This window comes from Pongo pygmaeus, chromosome 15 (assembly GCF_028885625.2).
Source record: "Pongo pygmaeus isolate AG05252 chromosome 15, NHGRI_mPonPyg2-v2.0_pri, whole genome shotgun sequence".
NCBI lineage: Eukaryota > Metazoa > Chordata > Mammalia > Primates > Hominidae > Pongo > Pongo pygmaeus.
In genome coordinates, this window is record NC_072388.2 from 55,473,834 (window position 1) to 55,489,009 (window position 15,176).

The 15,176-nt window shown below is 48.1% G+C and overlaps 1 protein-coding gene across 5 annotated transcripts; it reads right to left on the reverse strand.

Moving 5' to 3' along the window:
• Window positions 1-1,867: 1,867 nt before the first annotated feature.
• On the reverse strand, window positions 1,868-14,885 carry OTX2 (orthodenticle homeobox 2). 5 transcript variants are annotated; one of them, XM_054449724.2, is made up of 5 exons: window positions 14,782-14,885; window positions 14,567-14,630; window positions 9,789-10,004; window positions 8,617-8,768; window positions 1,868-6,782 (listed from the first exon to the last, which is right to left on the reverse strand). In XM_054449724.2, the coding sequence occupies exons 3-5, from the start codon at window positions 9,883-9,885 to the stop codon at window positions 6,162-6,164; spliced, it is 870 nt and encodes a 289-aa protein (XP_054305699.1). In that variant the 5' UTR covers window positions 9,886-10,004; window positions 14,567-14,630; window positions 14,782-14,885; the 3' UTR covers window positions 1,868-6,161. The 5 variants fall into 5 exon arrangements, with proteins under 5 accessions (XP_054305699.1, XP_063507713.1, XP_063507712.1 ...); XM_063651643.1 differs by having other exon boundaries at window positions 8,617-8,792; XM_063651642.1 differs by lacking the exons at window positions 14,567-14,630; window positions 14,782-14,885 and adding an exon at window positions 12,594-13,069 and having other exon boundaries at window positions 4,992-6,782; window positions 8,617-8,792.
• Window positions 14,886-15,176: the final 291 nt, after the last annotated feature.

Here is a 15,176-nt window from a genome sequence, read left to right on the forward strand (position 1 = left end):
CATGTTATCACACGCGACGTCCATTAGGCCCCAGTAATCCGCTATCAACGCATTTTAGAGCCATTTGAATGTTAAGGAGATTTTTATTAATGGTCCATGATCCTAAAATGTGACTATTGGTTCTAGGAACAGATTTTAACAACTCAAGGCTGTGATGAGTGATTTTCTGGTTTCCGTGCAGCCTAAGGCCTCAGGAGATTTCATTTGGGAGATTGGGGGCAAGACCTAAGGGAGAGAGCCCTCACCCCACCAAGGACCTGTCTCTAAAGGGTACTTTCCAGCTTTTACCTGGGGAAACTGAGATAGAGGGGGAGCAGGCCTGTGGCTCCTAAAGGCAGTATTTGAAGGTCCTTTAATGGGGAGTCCAGGGGGACAAAAAAAGCAATAGACAATTGTATGGCTACTAGAAACTGGCATCTTATTTTTAAAGAAGCCCTCAGCTGGAAATGTCACCTAGTGATGTCAAGTAGACTAAGAAATTCTTAATCAAAAGGCCCCCTTTGCACACCTGCAGTAGGCAAACTAAGGCAGGAGCAGTAGAGGTAGCAGGTAGCAAAGGATTCTGATTCTTGAATACCTTTTTTTCCTTGTGGTGCTGAAACAGAAGTCAATCCAAACTTTGCCCACTTACCATTATATTTTCAGTGGGATTCTTTTTTGTTTTCTTTGTTGTTGCTGCTGTTTTTTCTTTCAAAATACCGTGTTTCCACTAAGAATTAAAAGAAAAGGGGTGGGGAGATTAAGGAATAAAAGTGAGTCATAGACCTCATGCTGTTTGACTTTCCCTCTAGGAGAAAAACAAAATTTGAAGCGACCCTCCCCCTAGTGATAGCCTGGCTTCCCTGGCACCTGCAGTTATCTTTGACCAAATGGGTTGGACTTGGTAGGGATCCTTTATTTGAATTTGCTTACTGTTTGTTTGCAGTTGACAGCAGGTTGGTTTTTAAACATAAAACACACTGCTTGCAAGAGAGGAAGTCTGGCTGTTTCTCTTTAGCATTGGGGGGCCTCCCTTGGTTGTGAGGACTGCTGCATAGTAGAAGGCCTTTCAAACGCACGTCTGCTCCCTCCTTTACAGCCACTTCAGTATACAGAAACTTCCTCTAGTTTCTCATTTGGTTCCATTTCCTTCCATCTGCTGCCATCAGAAAAACTACCCTTTCTAAATAGTGCCTAGATTTTGTTTCCATCAGGTAAAAAACAAAAAACCACCCCCCCAACACATTATTATTGAAGGTCTCATGTTGCTATTAACAGGCAGTTTGAAAGAGATGCTCCAAGCAATCCTATACAACGTGTCTCAATACACCGAAGCACTACGGTTTCACATGTAATGTTAATTCTGTCCGAGACAAATCCTATAATCTGTGCAGTTTCAGAGCCTAATACCAAAAAACATGGGGATGGGTTTTGTTTGGGGTTTTGCTCTCCCCATTCCAGGGGAAAGTCCCAGGGGCTCCCAGTCTTTTCTGTCACACCAACCCAAGGGCGGAAATGGGGCGACTAGGGGAATCAGGTTTTATCAGAGCACCCTGCGCTGACAGGCTCGGGCAGTTTAGAAGAGAAAATCAGAGGTGCTCAGGGCACCTGGTCACAAATCTGGGCATGCAGATGCCTGATGGGGGCTTGGACCCTTTCGTGGCAGGAAAAGGAGAGAGACTGCTGTTCATCTTAAAAGTCTCGAAGGAAGGCAAAAACCCAGGCGGAAGTCACGGCTGACTCTGATCCTGCATCTTCTCATTCTGGTTGTTTTCCACCACGTCTGCTCCCATTTGCGTGGGATGCGCTGGTCTCCTGCCCGACTCTTTTGTGTTCCTCTTTTGCATGATTAAAAACACGTTTCTGTATGCAATAAACCATCACCTAGCACTGGCACGCCTGGTTTTGGGTTACAGCTTTGTCCGGGTAACAACAGCGAGGTTCTCCCTGGGTGTAAGATGCGGGTTCGAACATGTGGTGTGCGCGCCAGGGCTGGCCACTTCCGGTTAAGTGGACGCGGGGACTTGACTGCGGCCCCTGCCCTGCAGGTAACCGCAATGGGTTGCCTGGCAAGTTGGCCCTGCCCGGGACGCCGAAGGGACCGCTTCCCCATTCCGGAGCCTGCCTCTGGCCTTCAGGGCCGCTAACTACTGCGACAGGTCCGAAAAGAAAGAGAAGGCACTCAGTTTAAAAAAAGAGATCTAGAGGACTGGGAGAAAGGGGATGAGCCAAGGCAAACTGGGAATTGCTCGGGCTTCCCCCGAAAGCCTCAGCTCAGTGCCGGGGGAGACCCCAATGGAGGGCCAGACTCCTCCAAATCCAGTGGCCGAGGACCTGGATTTCCTGGGAGGATCCCCGGGGGCCCGAGGCAGGCCCAGCTGGGCCCCGTCTGCTAGGGACGCGGGAGGCCACAGCCGTGGCGGAAGCCCCCGCTGTGGCGGCCTCGCCCTTCGCGGCCAGGAGAAGCGGCCCCCTCCCAAGCCGTCCGCGGCTCATCCTACCGGGAGACCTGGAAAACTAGCGGCCGCGGGCCCCGCTGTGCTTGCTTGCCGTCCCGGCCCCTTCTCCCCGGCCAGTGGACCCCGCTCGCTGTCCCGTCTGTCAGTCTCGGTTTTAGCCCCTTCGGGCGCAGGGCGCTTGCTCCCGGCCGGGCCACCCCACCCTCCAATCCCCAGGGCCGACCCGACCCCTGCACTCCGCCAGGCCGCGAGGTTTCCCAGCGACTGGCGCCCCGGCCCGCGGCCGACCTGGAGGCCTGACTGCAGGGCTCGGGAGGGGCCCTCGCTTGGCTCTGGCTGGCGGCCCACTCCCGCGGGCGTACAGGCCTCGCCACCGGGCCTCGGCCTTGCCGCGGCCCACAGCTCCCTGGGCCCGGCGCCCCCGAGGCCTGAGGACTAGGCCCAGAGGGGGCGGGCTGAGGCTCAAGAGAGGTCCTAGGTGCGGGCCAGGGACGGAGCCAGCCCAGAGAGAAAGGGGAACACCCGGCGAGGCAAGAGCCTCAGTCTCGCCCCTGCCTGGCCCGCCAGGCTGCGAGTGGGGCCCACTGGGCAGCGCCAGCCTGGGGAGTCCGGCGTCTGCCTCAGCTGGGGGCCCTCGGGGCAGAGATGTGAGTGCTGTTCCCAGGAAACTCCGACTGGGCATTGGGGAGTTAGAAAAGCCAGCTCTTTGGCCAGAGCGCCGAGGGCGCGGCGGAGAGAGCTGGCCGCCCGGTACCACGTTCCTTCTGGCAGTCCCGCCCCAGCCTCCCAGCGTCTTGCGCCTGTGGCGGCGGCAGTACGGGCGTGGGGGGACACCCACAGGAAAGGTGAGATTAGCAGCACCATGTGGGAGAGCGGTTGAGGAAACCCACCATTATCTAAAACTTGGAGGTTTCGAAAGCCGGAACTTAATTGAGTTGATTGAATTTCTCTTCTTATCTAGGAAGGAAAGAAACACTCCCAAGGTGAAATACAAAGGGCCAAGAATCCCTGTGGGAAAGATAAAGGTTTGGGGCAATAGATCTTTGTAAAGCAAACTACCCCCACCCTCATCAGGACCTGCCCTCCAAACCGAAGCTTATATTGCCGGCTCACTTCCTGTTAATTGCCGATACGCAGCTGAAGTAGCTCCCTGACCTCTTTGGAGGACGGCGTCATTTCAGTACCAAGTATCACCATTATTGGGCTTATTAACTTCATTAAAACCGGTCTTGACTCGGAGTGGAGATCGGAACTCTCTGGATGTCTTTAAGCCAGTGTTCGCTCCCCGCCTCCTTCCCTCCCTCCGTTGCCTTCGGTCAGGGGAATTCATTTCTACTTCGCCTTTGATTCAAAGGGATTTAACTGCGTGGTCTTAGTTAAGAGAAGTTGTGCAGAGGTGATGGAAAAATTAGTTTCAGAGGGTGCTCAGTGCCTCTTCTTTCTGACCTTTTTTTTAAAGTTTCAGGAGAGAAACTGCCAACTGCGTTATTTGCTGAGTAGCCCAATGTTTATCGTCATTATTGTTTTTAAAGAAGGGTAATCTTTCCCTGCCCCTTGCGGGACATCCTGAAAACGGAAGGCAATGGTAGAAAATGGTTATTTTGATTCTGCATTACTGTTGCAGAAGAAAAGCTGGGAGATTAAGACACTGAATCTGGGTAAACCTCAGGCCCCAATTTAACTTCGTGTAAACTACAGTATGTTGAAGGTTATCAATAGGTGCTGAAAACTCTTGCCATCAAATTTGGCCTCAAATTTTGGTTGCAAACTATTGCATTTCCTATACCAGTGAACCAATTTGCTTATTAGGAAAGATTACACAGAGTTCAAGAGAGCATGCGCAGCCAGGGACCGGAAAAATGAAATAGCCAGAAAACAAAATGGTTGCAACTGCTAACCTTCATTTAAAACGTTACAATCAAGAGTCACTTAATTTTGGTCAGCTGTAAGAGCTTAAGCAGCTTAAAATGAAATTAAATATTGCTTTTACCTGAGGAGCACCATGATCATTGGCCCATTTGTCTTTTCTGGTGACTGGTTTACAAAATGCAGGTACAACTGAAAAGGGACCCATTTTTTTCCCCCTCGACACTTTCTTAAACACACACACACACACAAACTGACCAGGGTGCCTTATGTTCAACTACTGAAATTATAGGTTTTAAAACTTTTCTGAAACTCTTTTGTTCAGAAATCATTTCTGCCTGAATTGCTTTCAGATTCTGATTACACTCCCTCTCATGTTTACCTGTTTTTGGAAGTTAAAAAAAAAATCCCCTTAACCAAATAAGAGAATAGAAACAAGAAATTCTTGTCATTCTCATGTTTTCAGAGATACTCCAATTCTCCTCCTCCCTCTTAAAAACTTGATGTATTTTAAAACATACTAATAAAGTGCTTAAGAAATCGTTCAGGTTTGAAGTAGGGAGGGAAAAGCAAGGAAAACAAGATCTTATTGCTTGTTAGGCTCTCCGAACTCAATTTCAGAGCAATCCTGATGAAAGTCACAAAAAGTCTACCTACCACTGTCATTCATATCTATTTTATGCATAGATTAGCCAAAAAAAAAAAAAAAAAGTAAAAATAAATTTGCTAATTTACTCTCTGTCCTAAGAAAAACGTGTTTTGGGGAGGAAAGGCTGAATGTAGGCTTCTCATTCGTAAATAGTGGTGTAAAATTAAACTGGACCCAATGTTGTGCTAGAACCATTTTAATATAATTATACATATCTGCCAAATCCAGGAAGAAAAGGTTTATGCATATATAACTTTTCCAGTTAACATCTGCAAGCATAAACGACAATGATCTCAGTTTAATAATTCATCAGGGTCAGAGCAATTGACCAATGTCTCTTTACTGCTAGGCTTACCAACAGTAAATTACAGATGAATTAGTGTCCTTTTGCTTCTCTTCTCTGACTCTCCTTGTCCAGAGATATTTTGTCGTAAAGTTTCAGTGCAGCTCACCTCCAGCCAAAGGTAATCTTTTTAGATCAGTACTCAGTTGCTCTGAATTTTGCTTATAATTATAACCTATTTAATCACAGAAGAACCCCTGCAGAGGTGGAGTTCAAGGTTGCATACAATAACAGGAGATCACAGTTTTGAAGTCTAGCACAGATTAAAAACCACAGATGTACCATTTATAAGACACACACTGATTGTCTCTTAAACTACATATTGACTCCTTATGAACATTATTTTTTAAATAAAGTAGTGCATCTAGGACAATCAGTCGCACAATTCACACAGCCCTGAAAAGTTTTTTCAGTGCCAACTACCAGTTGGTCATGAAACGTGAATGAGCTTGAGACACTGTTCATTCCTAAGATTCAACCAAGGATTGGCTAAAACATTGGAACATCTCTGCTTAAGAAGGCTATGACCTTCCCTCCCTTCCTTCACAACTTAGTTTTGTTTGATTTTATTTTTGGTGGTGTTTGGTTGCACATGGCTAGAATGCTTTTGATCACTTTGCAAATCAGGATAACCAATGATCTAAAACTATGACAGGATCTTAAGTAGATTGGTTTGTCCATTTTGGGTTGCTGGTTGGTAGGCGCCTCTAAGGCCCTTCGTTTTTCCTTCTATGCCTCTCGGAACTTTGATCAGATGAGTCTGAGCATCATCCCATCTAACTCTTTTAACCAATGCCTGGCTAAAACTGGAATGTCCAGCCCAGTATATTTAAAAATCACCCACAAAAAGAGGTTCTACAGGTCTTCACAAAACCTGGAATTTCCATGAGGATGTCTGATCTTTATAATCCAAGCAGTCAGCATTGAAGTTAAGCTTCCAGGAGGCAGTTTGGTCCTTATAATCCAAGCAATCAGTGGTTGAGTTAAAACCCAAGCTTGAAGCTCCATATCCCTGGGTGGAAAGAGAAGCTGGGGACTGATTGAGATGGCTGGTGACTGCATTGGTACCCATGGGACTGAGTGTGGCCCCTGGTCCGGGAAGCTGGTGATGCATAGGGGTCAAATATGATCCACAGTCCATGCCCCCAAAGTAGGAAGTTGAGCCAGCATATCCTTGACTATAACCTGAAGCCTGAGTGTAGGTCATGGGATAGGACCTCTGCATGCAGGAAGAGGAGGTGGACAAGGGATCTGACAGTGGGGAGATGGAAGCTGGGCTCCAGATAGACACAGGAGCACTGCTGCTGGCAATGGTCGGGACTGAGGTGCTAGAGGGGGGAGTGAATTGGCCACTTGTTCCACTCTCTGAACTCACTTCCCGAGCTGGAGATGTCTTCTTTTTGGCAGGTCTCACTTTGTTTTGACCTCCATTCTGCTGTTGTTGCTGTTGTTGGCGGCACTTAGCTCTTCGATTCTTAAACCATACCTTGGAAGGGAAAGAAACTTCTTTAACACAGTTTTGATAATTCCTTAAGGACAAGAATGGCTCCCGTATTATAAATCTACCCTACATGGGCAGATCAGCTAAACACACAATTTCCCCTGCCATTGAAGACCTATTATGTGGCACTCTCATATAAACTCCTGGAGTTGTAAGGAAGTTGGGGAGGCTCTGTCTAAAAACACTTGACACTGCCTTATTTCTTGCCCAGAATAACATTTAAGATAATCCCCCAAATCATATAGCTAAAAACTCTCCACATCACTTTCCTATCTTATTTCGCCTCTAACACACACATACACATAGACCCAGCTATATTTTGGAACACTCTCACAGAGGAATGGAATGTATCTATGTCTTTTGGAAGGAAATACATGAGAAGTGAGAGAAAGCAATTCTGTTGTTACATGCTAATAGGAACAGCCTAAATTCATTTACAGTTCATCTTCCAGGAAGCAACTGCTAATATGGAGGTTGGTTGGTTCCATCACCCTTCTGTCTCTCTTAGAAAAACTCACAAAAGAAAGCTCCAAGGGGAAGACATGATCTTGTTGAAGAAAGAGGTCTGAAAGCCACTACTTGCTAAAAGCTTCTTTGTGGTAAAAGGAGTGACTTACATGCACTCTGCTTTGAGCTGGAGCACAGACCTGCTAGTCTCTGAGACTCGAGTCTGTGTCTTTAGAGTAGTGCCACTCAGCACATAGACTCAGTCTCCTGTGCTGTGTTTACTGACTTACCACTTCAACCCCCTGCTGCAATCTTGACAATTCTCTTTACCAGTCCTGTTCATGTTCTGCAATGAAGGAGCTATGATTGGTGTACGAGGGGGCTTAGAAGAGAAACTACTGGCATTTTCTGGAGGACAAATCCTTAGCTGAACTTTTGAATGAGCTCTCTGTATGGGTGCCGTAACTGTGGTAAAAGTGATGCCACCAAGGCCAAACTCAAGACCACCAACCATTTGGGGCCATTTGTTTTCTCCTAGTGAGGACATTGGTTCAAGCCTTACAAGTGCTAAAACTTCCTCTAACCTACTTTGAAAAAGCCCCTTTCCCAATTTGCAACTGACACTGATGTCTGTCGCTTTCATAAACATATTCTAGCTGAAGGAGAGGCCCAGGTATGTATGTGGTTTATGTGCTAAACACTTTGCAGAGAATTCTGTATAGAGCTCACTCCACAAGGCAAGCTGGAGTTGACCTTCCCTCTCCAGTTTAAGGTCAAGTTTAGGGGAACTAAAACAAGAGGGGTGTCACTAGAGACATTATGTAGATATTTTATCTGTTAAATGGCTCAGAACTAGAAAATTCTCTTCAATCCCTAAGAAGTCAAGGAAAATACATTCTTTTTGTGTTGATTTATTTGGTAAAAGCACCAGCTGCATTTATACCCTGATTCTGCCACCAAACTTAGTTATGACCTTGAGCAAGTCATTTACTCTATGTTTTAATCTGTAAAAATATTTGGACTGTTCAAGAGCTGAGCTGCTTTCACACGACAAGTCCATGAGAATAGGAGAGAATTTCTATACAGAGGAAGGGAAGGGTTACAACACCACGTGACTACTCTTGAAACATGCTCAAGGTTGGGTCTCTGTCCACCAGCCACCCGGGCCTTGAAGACCCTTGCTTACAGGATTAAGTGTTGATGGGCAAGCAAAAAAGGGCAGAAGGAGAATAGTTTCCTGGCCCCTTAGTGAGTGAAGGAGAATGTCAAGCCTTCCTTCAGTCCTCTGAAAGACTTGGGGCTCTCCACAGTCCCATACTCTGGGGAAGGGTGGCATGATCAGGAAGGATGGCTCTGCCTGCATCTGCCCTACCTGCACCCTGGACTCGGGCAAGTTGATTTTCAGTGCCACCTCCTCTCGCATGAAGATGTCTGGGTACCGGGTCTTGGCAAACAGTGCTTCCAGCACATCTAGCTGCGCCCGAGTGAACGTCGTCCTCTCCCGGCGCTGTTTCCGGGGGGTGGCTGCGGGACAAGAAGCCCAGGGCCCTTTAGGGTGGGGGAGCAGTTTCTCAGTCATAGGCGTTACCGCGGGTTCTCCGACGCCCCTGCCCTCCACCCCGCAGCAGTCCCCCGTTCCTCACAGCCCTTCAGCCGGGAGCCTACCAATGCTCTCCCCACCGTCTCCCCAGCCTTGCTCCCCAGGGACCCAGGACACATGCTGCTTCTTTCCCTACTCTTCTTGGTGTTGAGATTGCTCCAATCAGAGCATCACTTGGAAAGTTAACAAATGAAACATTTTTTAAAAGACACACAAAAAAGTTATCCAAGATCAACCCCCAAACCACAACACAAAAAGGCTATTCCATGAAGTCAAAGGATCTCCGAGGACAGACTGGCAGCTCGAATTGATGGGGGAAATCTGGATCCTGTTCCCATGGTTTTTAGCACACCATGGGCCTTTGTTCTTCCATCTTTAAAATGGGGACATAGTTCATACTTCTGGGAGGATTTTTAAACAGATCTGATCGGAAAGGAAAGCACTCGCATTTGGAGCAAGTCACGCCTCTTGGGATTAAAGCAGGCTCTGGAGGTCATAGGGGAAGGCCTGGGCATGGAGGGAACAACTGCAAAGCCCGAGGGTGCTAAGGACTTACGGAGGGAAAACTCAGCTTCTCCAAGAGGACACTTCTGAGGAATTGGTCATTGAGATATGGGCAGGGGTCTTTTGCTCAAATGACAAGGACAGTAATGTTCCTCATCCCACTCTGATGCCAATCCTTATTTACTTGAATTAAGAATAAAGTGATGTGATTGTAATAGTTGCAGACCCACCTACTCACTTTTCCCAACCCCTGTTCTCTGCTTGGTCAGTAAATGCCCTGGGACTGCTTCCTCAGAAGGCAAACCTAGAGGAGACCTAGCCTGAAGCTGGGTGGGGACAGTGTGACTGCCAACCCCCGTGTTCCATGGGAACAGGGTGTTGCATCCCCGGAGGATGGGCGTGGAGAAGGGGTGTGCGGGAGTGCAGCAGGGCTCACTTACCCGGGTAGCCCACGGAGGGGTGCAGCAAGTCCATACCCGAAGTGGTCAGACTCAGCCCATTGACTGCGTAAGGCGGTTGCTTAAGATAAGACATCATGCTAAGGTTGTTTGGAGGTGCAAAGTCGGCCCAAATCGGGGGTACCCAGCTGGAAGATCTTGATGCGCCAGGGGTGGACAGGTTCAGAGTCCTTGGTGGGTGGGTTTGGAGCAGTGGAACTAAGGGCAAAGCAAACAAACAAACAGAGGGGCTGGTTTACTGCTTCGGAGGCAGCAGCTCTTCCACTTTCCACCACTAACTTAAAAAGAGCACGGGCTAGGCGAGGCAGAGGCTTTTAAAGGACTTGCAGACACTCCCCCCACCCCCATCCCCACCCCCACCCCCAGCTGCTCTGGAACTAGAGGGGATGGAGGGAGACCAGATAAACCTGTCTTCCCCACCCCCACCCTAAACTTAAAAAAAAAAAGTACCCGAAGAAAGCAATTACAATCTGCCTTCCCCAAGAACAAAACCCCATGCCTTCAAATGCACACATTGCATTCCTATCCCTACATTTGCATAGGACTCATTGGCTGGCACTAGCTAATTGTCTCAAACAAAACTTGATTGGGGCCATTTGCGGAGACAAAGAACTCTTTGGCTAAATAAATAATGCTGATAACAAAGCCCATTGGTGAGAAACAAAGAAACAATTCAAGAAATCTACCTCTCCCCAGACTGTTGCCTTTCCATGGCAGAGATTTTAATTATCTTAGCTTTTTACCACTTTCAACTGCTGCGAACCTAAAATGTCAATGCGTTTAACATCTAAAATACCAACTTACTAAACGACAAACTTGGAAAAACCGCTCAACCACTATTATTCCACATTTGAAGTCATTTCCGGTAATCATTTTCACCTAATTAGTAGTCTGGGTAATTAGATTTCGAGGTAAGTAACAGATTTATTAGGGTTTTGGAGAACCTTGATTATATGTGTCTAAGGAACGAAAGCTAAACAAACAAGTATTTAACTTTTAATAGACACCCATCAAATATTTAAGCATATTGCAAAAAAGTCTTCAAGATTGGCACAGGGCTTGCCAGAAATTGTGAAGTAAAGTTAGAATCCCACCAATCAGATAATGACGGGACCCCACATTTGTAGTGCAAGTTGCTTCCCTGTTGATTTTGATGTGTGGAGGCTGCAGATCCTGCGGGAGGCAAATTTTCAGACATTTGGGTCCTCGCAGCTGCAGCAGAGTTTCCTGTTAACTCTAACTGCCTTTTGCACATTTTAGTTTTGAAGAAAGTAGATACACAAACACCCAAAGTTGTGAAACTAATAGAATTTCTCCCTACCTTTCAAGTTTCCTACAATCCTATAAGAAAAAGAGCTCAAGGGGAAAAAGGAAGAAAAAGAAAAGTTATTTACTTTCTTCAGCTGAGCTACCCCCACTCCACCCCAGCAAAGATATTCAAAGTAGATGTTAATATAGACTGGCAGTTTGCAAGTCTGGCCTTTATTTTCCTAAAATGTGGCACTTATATGCAAGGATCTCTACTTTGAAACTTTGACACCGTGAGAGATTGCTTCAAAATGGCGGATACAAGATAAAGGTCTTACTGAGTTTGAAGGACTCCGGGTTTTCATATTTACGTTGCTTAAGACAGCAAGGCACAAAAATCCATAAATGAAACTCAGTAACTGCAACTTCTTTCTGATTTAAATTCAGTGCACAAAAGTCATGCTTTTCTACCCTAAGATCTAATTTAATATAATTTTATAAATGTCTTTCTTGGAGGAGTTTCTATTATCCTCAGTGAAACTAATTTAGTGGCTCCTACAATACAGACTTTATGTTTTTGCATTGTCTTTCCTTTTCAAAATGCTGTTCTTTGGAGGCTGCGAAAATAAACAAAAATCTCCAGCTTAGAGGTTGTTTAAACACATATACGACTGCTTTAAAATACAGTTGTATATGTATTTAAACAGCCTCTAAACTGGAGATTGGAGATTTTTTGTTTAATCATACTACCTTGCAAAGTTCTGAACTACAGTGCTATAGAGAATCGTAAAATCGTATCAGATGTACCCTTGAGAAATATGGAAATGTTCTTACATGTCGAGCTCTCACCCAATTAGAAATGCCTGACACATCATACAATAAAGTAGCACATTCCAACATAAAAAGCAGTAACACACAGAAAGCACCAGGGCCGAGATCTTTCCAGGGGCTCCTTTGCCCTTACCATTGCAAAATGGCTAAAATTCTCAGAATAGACTATTTTCACTTTTGCTCCTGGATCCACCTTTAAAAGGAAAAGAGGAAAACCAAAACCCAAAACTAAGAGATTCTCTCCACAACCGGCCTAGGTATGCACTGTGCATAGAAGGCATGGGCCCTTCAATCTAACTTTCAAAGCTCTTTTCCTCTCGAAGCAGGGTCCAGAAGGGGGAAAAGAAATAACTTTTGAAAAATCCACGCCTCACTGTGACTGCTCACGAGGTGGCCTCTGGAGAACTCATACCTAGAAGCTGACCGCGGTCGCGCGGCGAGTCCCGGCAGCCGGTCGGCGACCGCACCTCCGGGCGCGAGTGCCTGGGTCCCGCGTCCCTGCCCGGCAGCCCCGCAGCCCCACAGCCCCGCAGCCCCGCAGGCCTGGCGCCCGAGGTCCCGCTCCACTGCCCGCGTCCCCCGCGCAGCCTTATATCTAACGGTCAATTCGTGCAATCTGTCGCTTCCCCCTCCCCCACGCCTTGTTTTTTTTTTTTCTTCCAAGAAGCCCATCTACCAGTTGCTGTGTCCTCGCTCAACAATAATTACCTCGTCCGAGAATTAATTATAATAAATGTTTTCTTGATAAACTAACGAGATAATCCGAGGGGCACACGTCCCTTAATTACAGGCCGCCATGCTCCGCTCTGCTTCTCGTCCGGGCTGATTAATTTTCTGCATGATGGAAAGGAAACAAAACTACGCGGACCGGCGACTGGCCTGCGGCTGGGAAGACGACGAAGAGGAGGAAAGAAAGAAAAAGGAGACGTGTGGGCACCGCGGAAAACGGCCGGCGCTGGCCTCTCTCCGGCGAACTCGAGTGAAAGTTTCTGGCCTCGGGGAATCAAATAACTCTGCCACCCGCGAGGGAGGGAGGAAGAAACGTGCCAAAAGGGTTGGCCTTGACTATTAATTATCGTTGGGAGAAAGCCCCGGTGTTAGCGCTGAGGTCTGGGTGTCTACCTTACTCTGGGGGGAGGAGTTTCCTCTCCTACTCCCCTCTCTGTTGCTAATAACTTTTGGTGCTTGTAAAAAGTCCCGAGCTGAGCAGGAGAAATCCTGACCCCGAAGCACTAGGATGGAGGGGAGAATTTCTAGGAGCGACTTCCACGTCCCCTCCCCAAGCAATCCACCACCGCAGGGTCAGCGCCGCTCGGCCCTCGCTCCCCGCGCACCAGTTCTGTCTGTGAAGGAAGCAAAAGCCAACTGGGTGGAATCCTGACAGGGGACTTGGGTTTCCAAAAATATGTCCCGAAATCGGGCATCGATTTCAAGAGTCACTTGAACGCAACAACGCGAAGACTTCTTGGGAGTTTGCAGAGCTACCCGTCGCCTGCGCCCGGCGCTGGCAGGGACCTTCGGATGGTTCTCACTGGGCCGACCCATGGCGCAGGCTGGGCCTCGGCGAACCCCTAGGCCCCCGCCCGGCCCCGAGCCACGACACCTCATTGTCCTGGAGCCTGGGAAGGGGGTGCGCGGGCGAGCCCTGCCTCTCCCCGCCAGAGCACGGCTGAGGGGCCGCGGTCCCAGCGGGAGGATTCCGGTCCCTGGCCCGGCCGCGGCCTCGGGCGGAGCAGGGGCCACTAGCTGCCACTTCTGCCCGCCCCAGGTGCGCGCGGAGGGCTACGTGGGGCGGGCCGCGACCCGGCAAAGTCATGTTGAAAAAACACTCTTCACGTTCGCTCGGCCTGGTGACCAGAGTCGGGGACCACGACAACCGGGGGTTGGGAGGCTGCGTAATTACAACCCAGGGTGGTTTGGATTTTGGGGAGTGGCGGGTATTTAAAAACAAAAAGGAGATCTGGAAGCTTTTGGGAGAAACAGACAACCGAGCTGTGCTAGGCTGAGGGAGAGGAGGCCAAAGAGAGCGAGCAGTGAGCGCCGGGGCAGACGAGAAGCCAGCGCTCCCAGCCTCCTCGGTTATCCGCTCCGGTTTCCGCTCACGTTCATCAGGGGCCGACAGGGGCTCGAGCGGCGGCCCCCGGCCCAGGCCGACCCGCAAGCGAACCGGGCTTCCGGCGCGCGGGCCCAAGGAGGCGCCTGGCTTTTTATTATTGTTGTTTCAATCCATCCATCTAGTTACATCTGCATCTTTTTGTCTCGGACTCTAAAAAGGTCCCTGGGATCCATCCAAACGACCCCAACCCAATCTGGGGGCCAAAACGCAAAGATCGCGGGAGAAGCCCAGAACGGCGTTGACAAAAAAACAAAACCACAAACAAAACCTTCCAAAACACCCCAGATTACACTCGCAGCGTTTCGACGACGTTTTGCAGAACCGACGACCCCCAGGAGCACGTTCTCTGCCTCTCTCCCACTACCGCTCTCATCTCTAGATCACATTTTTCTTTTTGCAACGATCGTTATCACACCTCAAAATTTGTAAGAGAAAAAATACATCCGCCTACAGAACTCCACGTTCGCAGAGGGGCGTCGGTCGGTCTATTGGAGGTACTGGGGTGATGGCCGACAGACACGGGGACACGTAGATATGGATATAGACAAGACAGACGGACACTTACCTTACAGCCTCATGGGAGGTTAGAAAAAGTCAAATATCCTTTAAATTCCAAATAGCCAGCTATCCTAAAAGAAATCAAGAGTATTGAGTTAGAAACCTTGCAGTCTTCACCCTTCCACGAAAAGTCAAACACAACCAAAAAAAATTTTTTTTAAAGAACGGAAAATGAAGGCGGCTAGAGTTCTAAACACGCGTGGGCCCCTCTGCAATACATACAAAGTAGATGTGGTGAGTGAGGGCTGCTCTAGCAATTTTTATTTTTAATCACAGTGGAGGCTGAGTTGGAGCTGAGGCCGGTCCCGCTCTCAGGGAGATTTGCTGAGAAAGCGCCTCTCTGGCAACTTTTTGACGCAAACTCTCCAACCAATGGCAGGGAGAGAATGATTGACACATCTAAGCCAGAGGGAAAATAATAAAAACACACAACAGGGGGAGGAAAACAGGCCGCTGCTGCACGGGGGGACGAGCAGGCAACAAATCCAGGCCTCCGACATTACCAGAATGTTCTTTAAAGACACTGGGCTTTGCTTAAAATATACATTATGGGCCGGAGCATGTGAACTAACTGTATAATTAAAATGATGGACAGGGAGTTCTTCTCTTACCCTCTT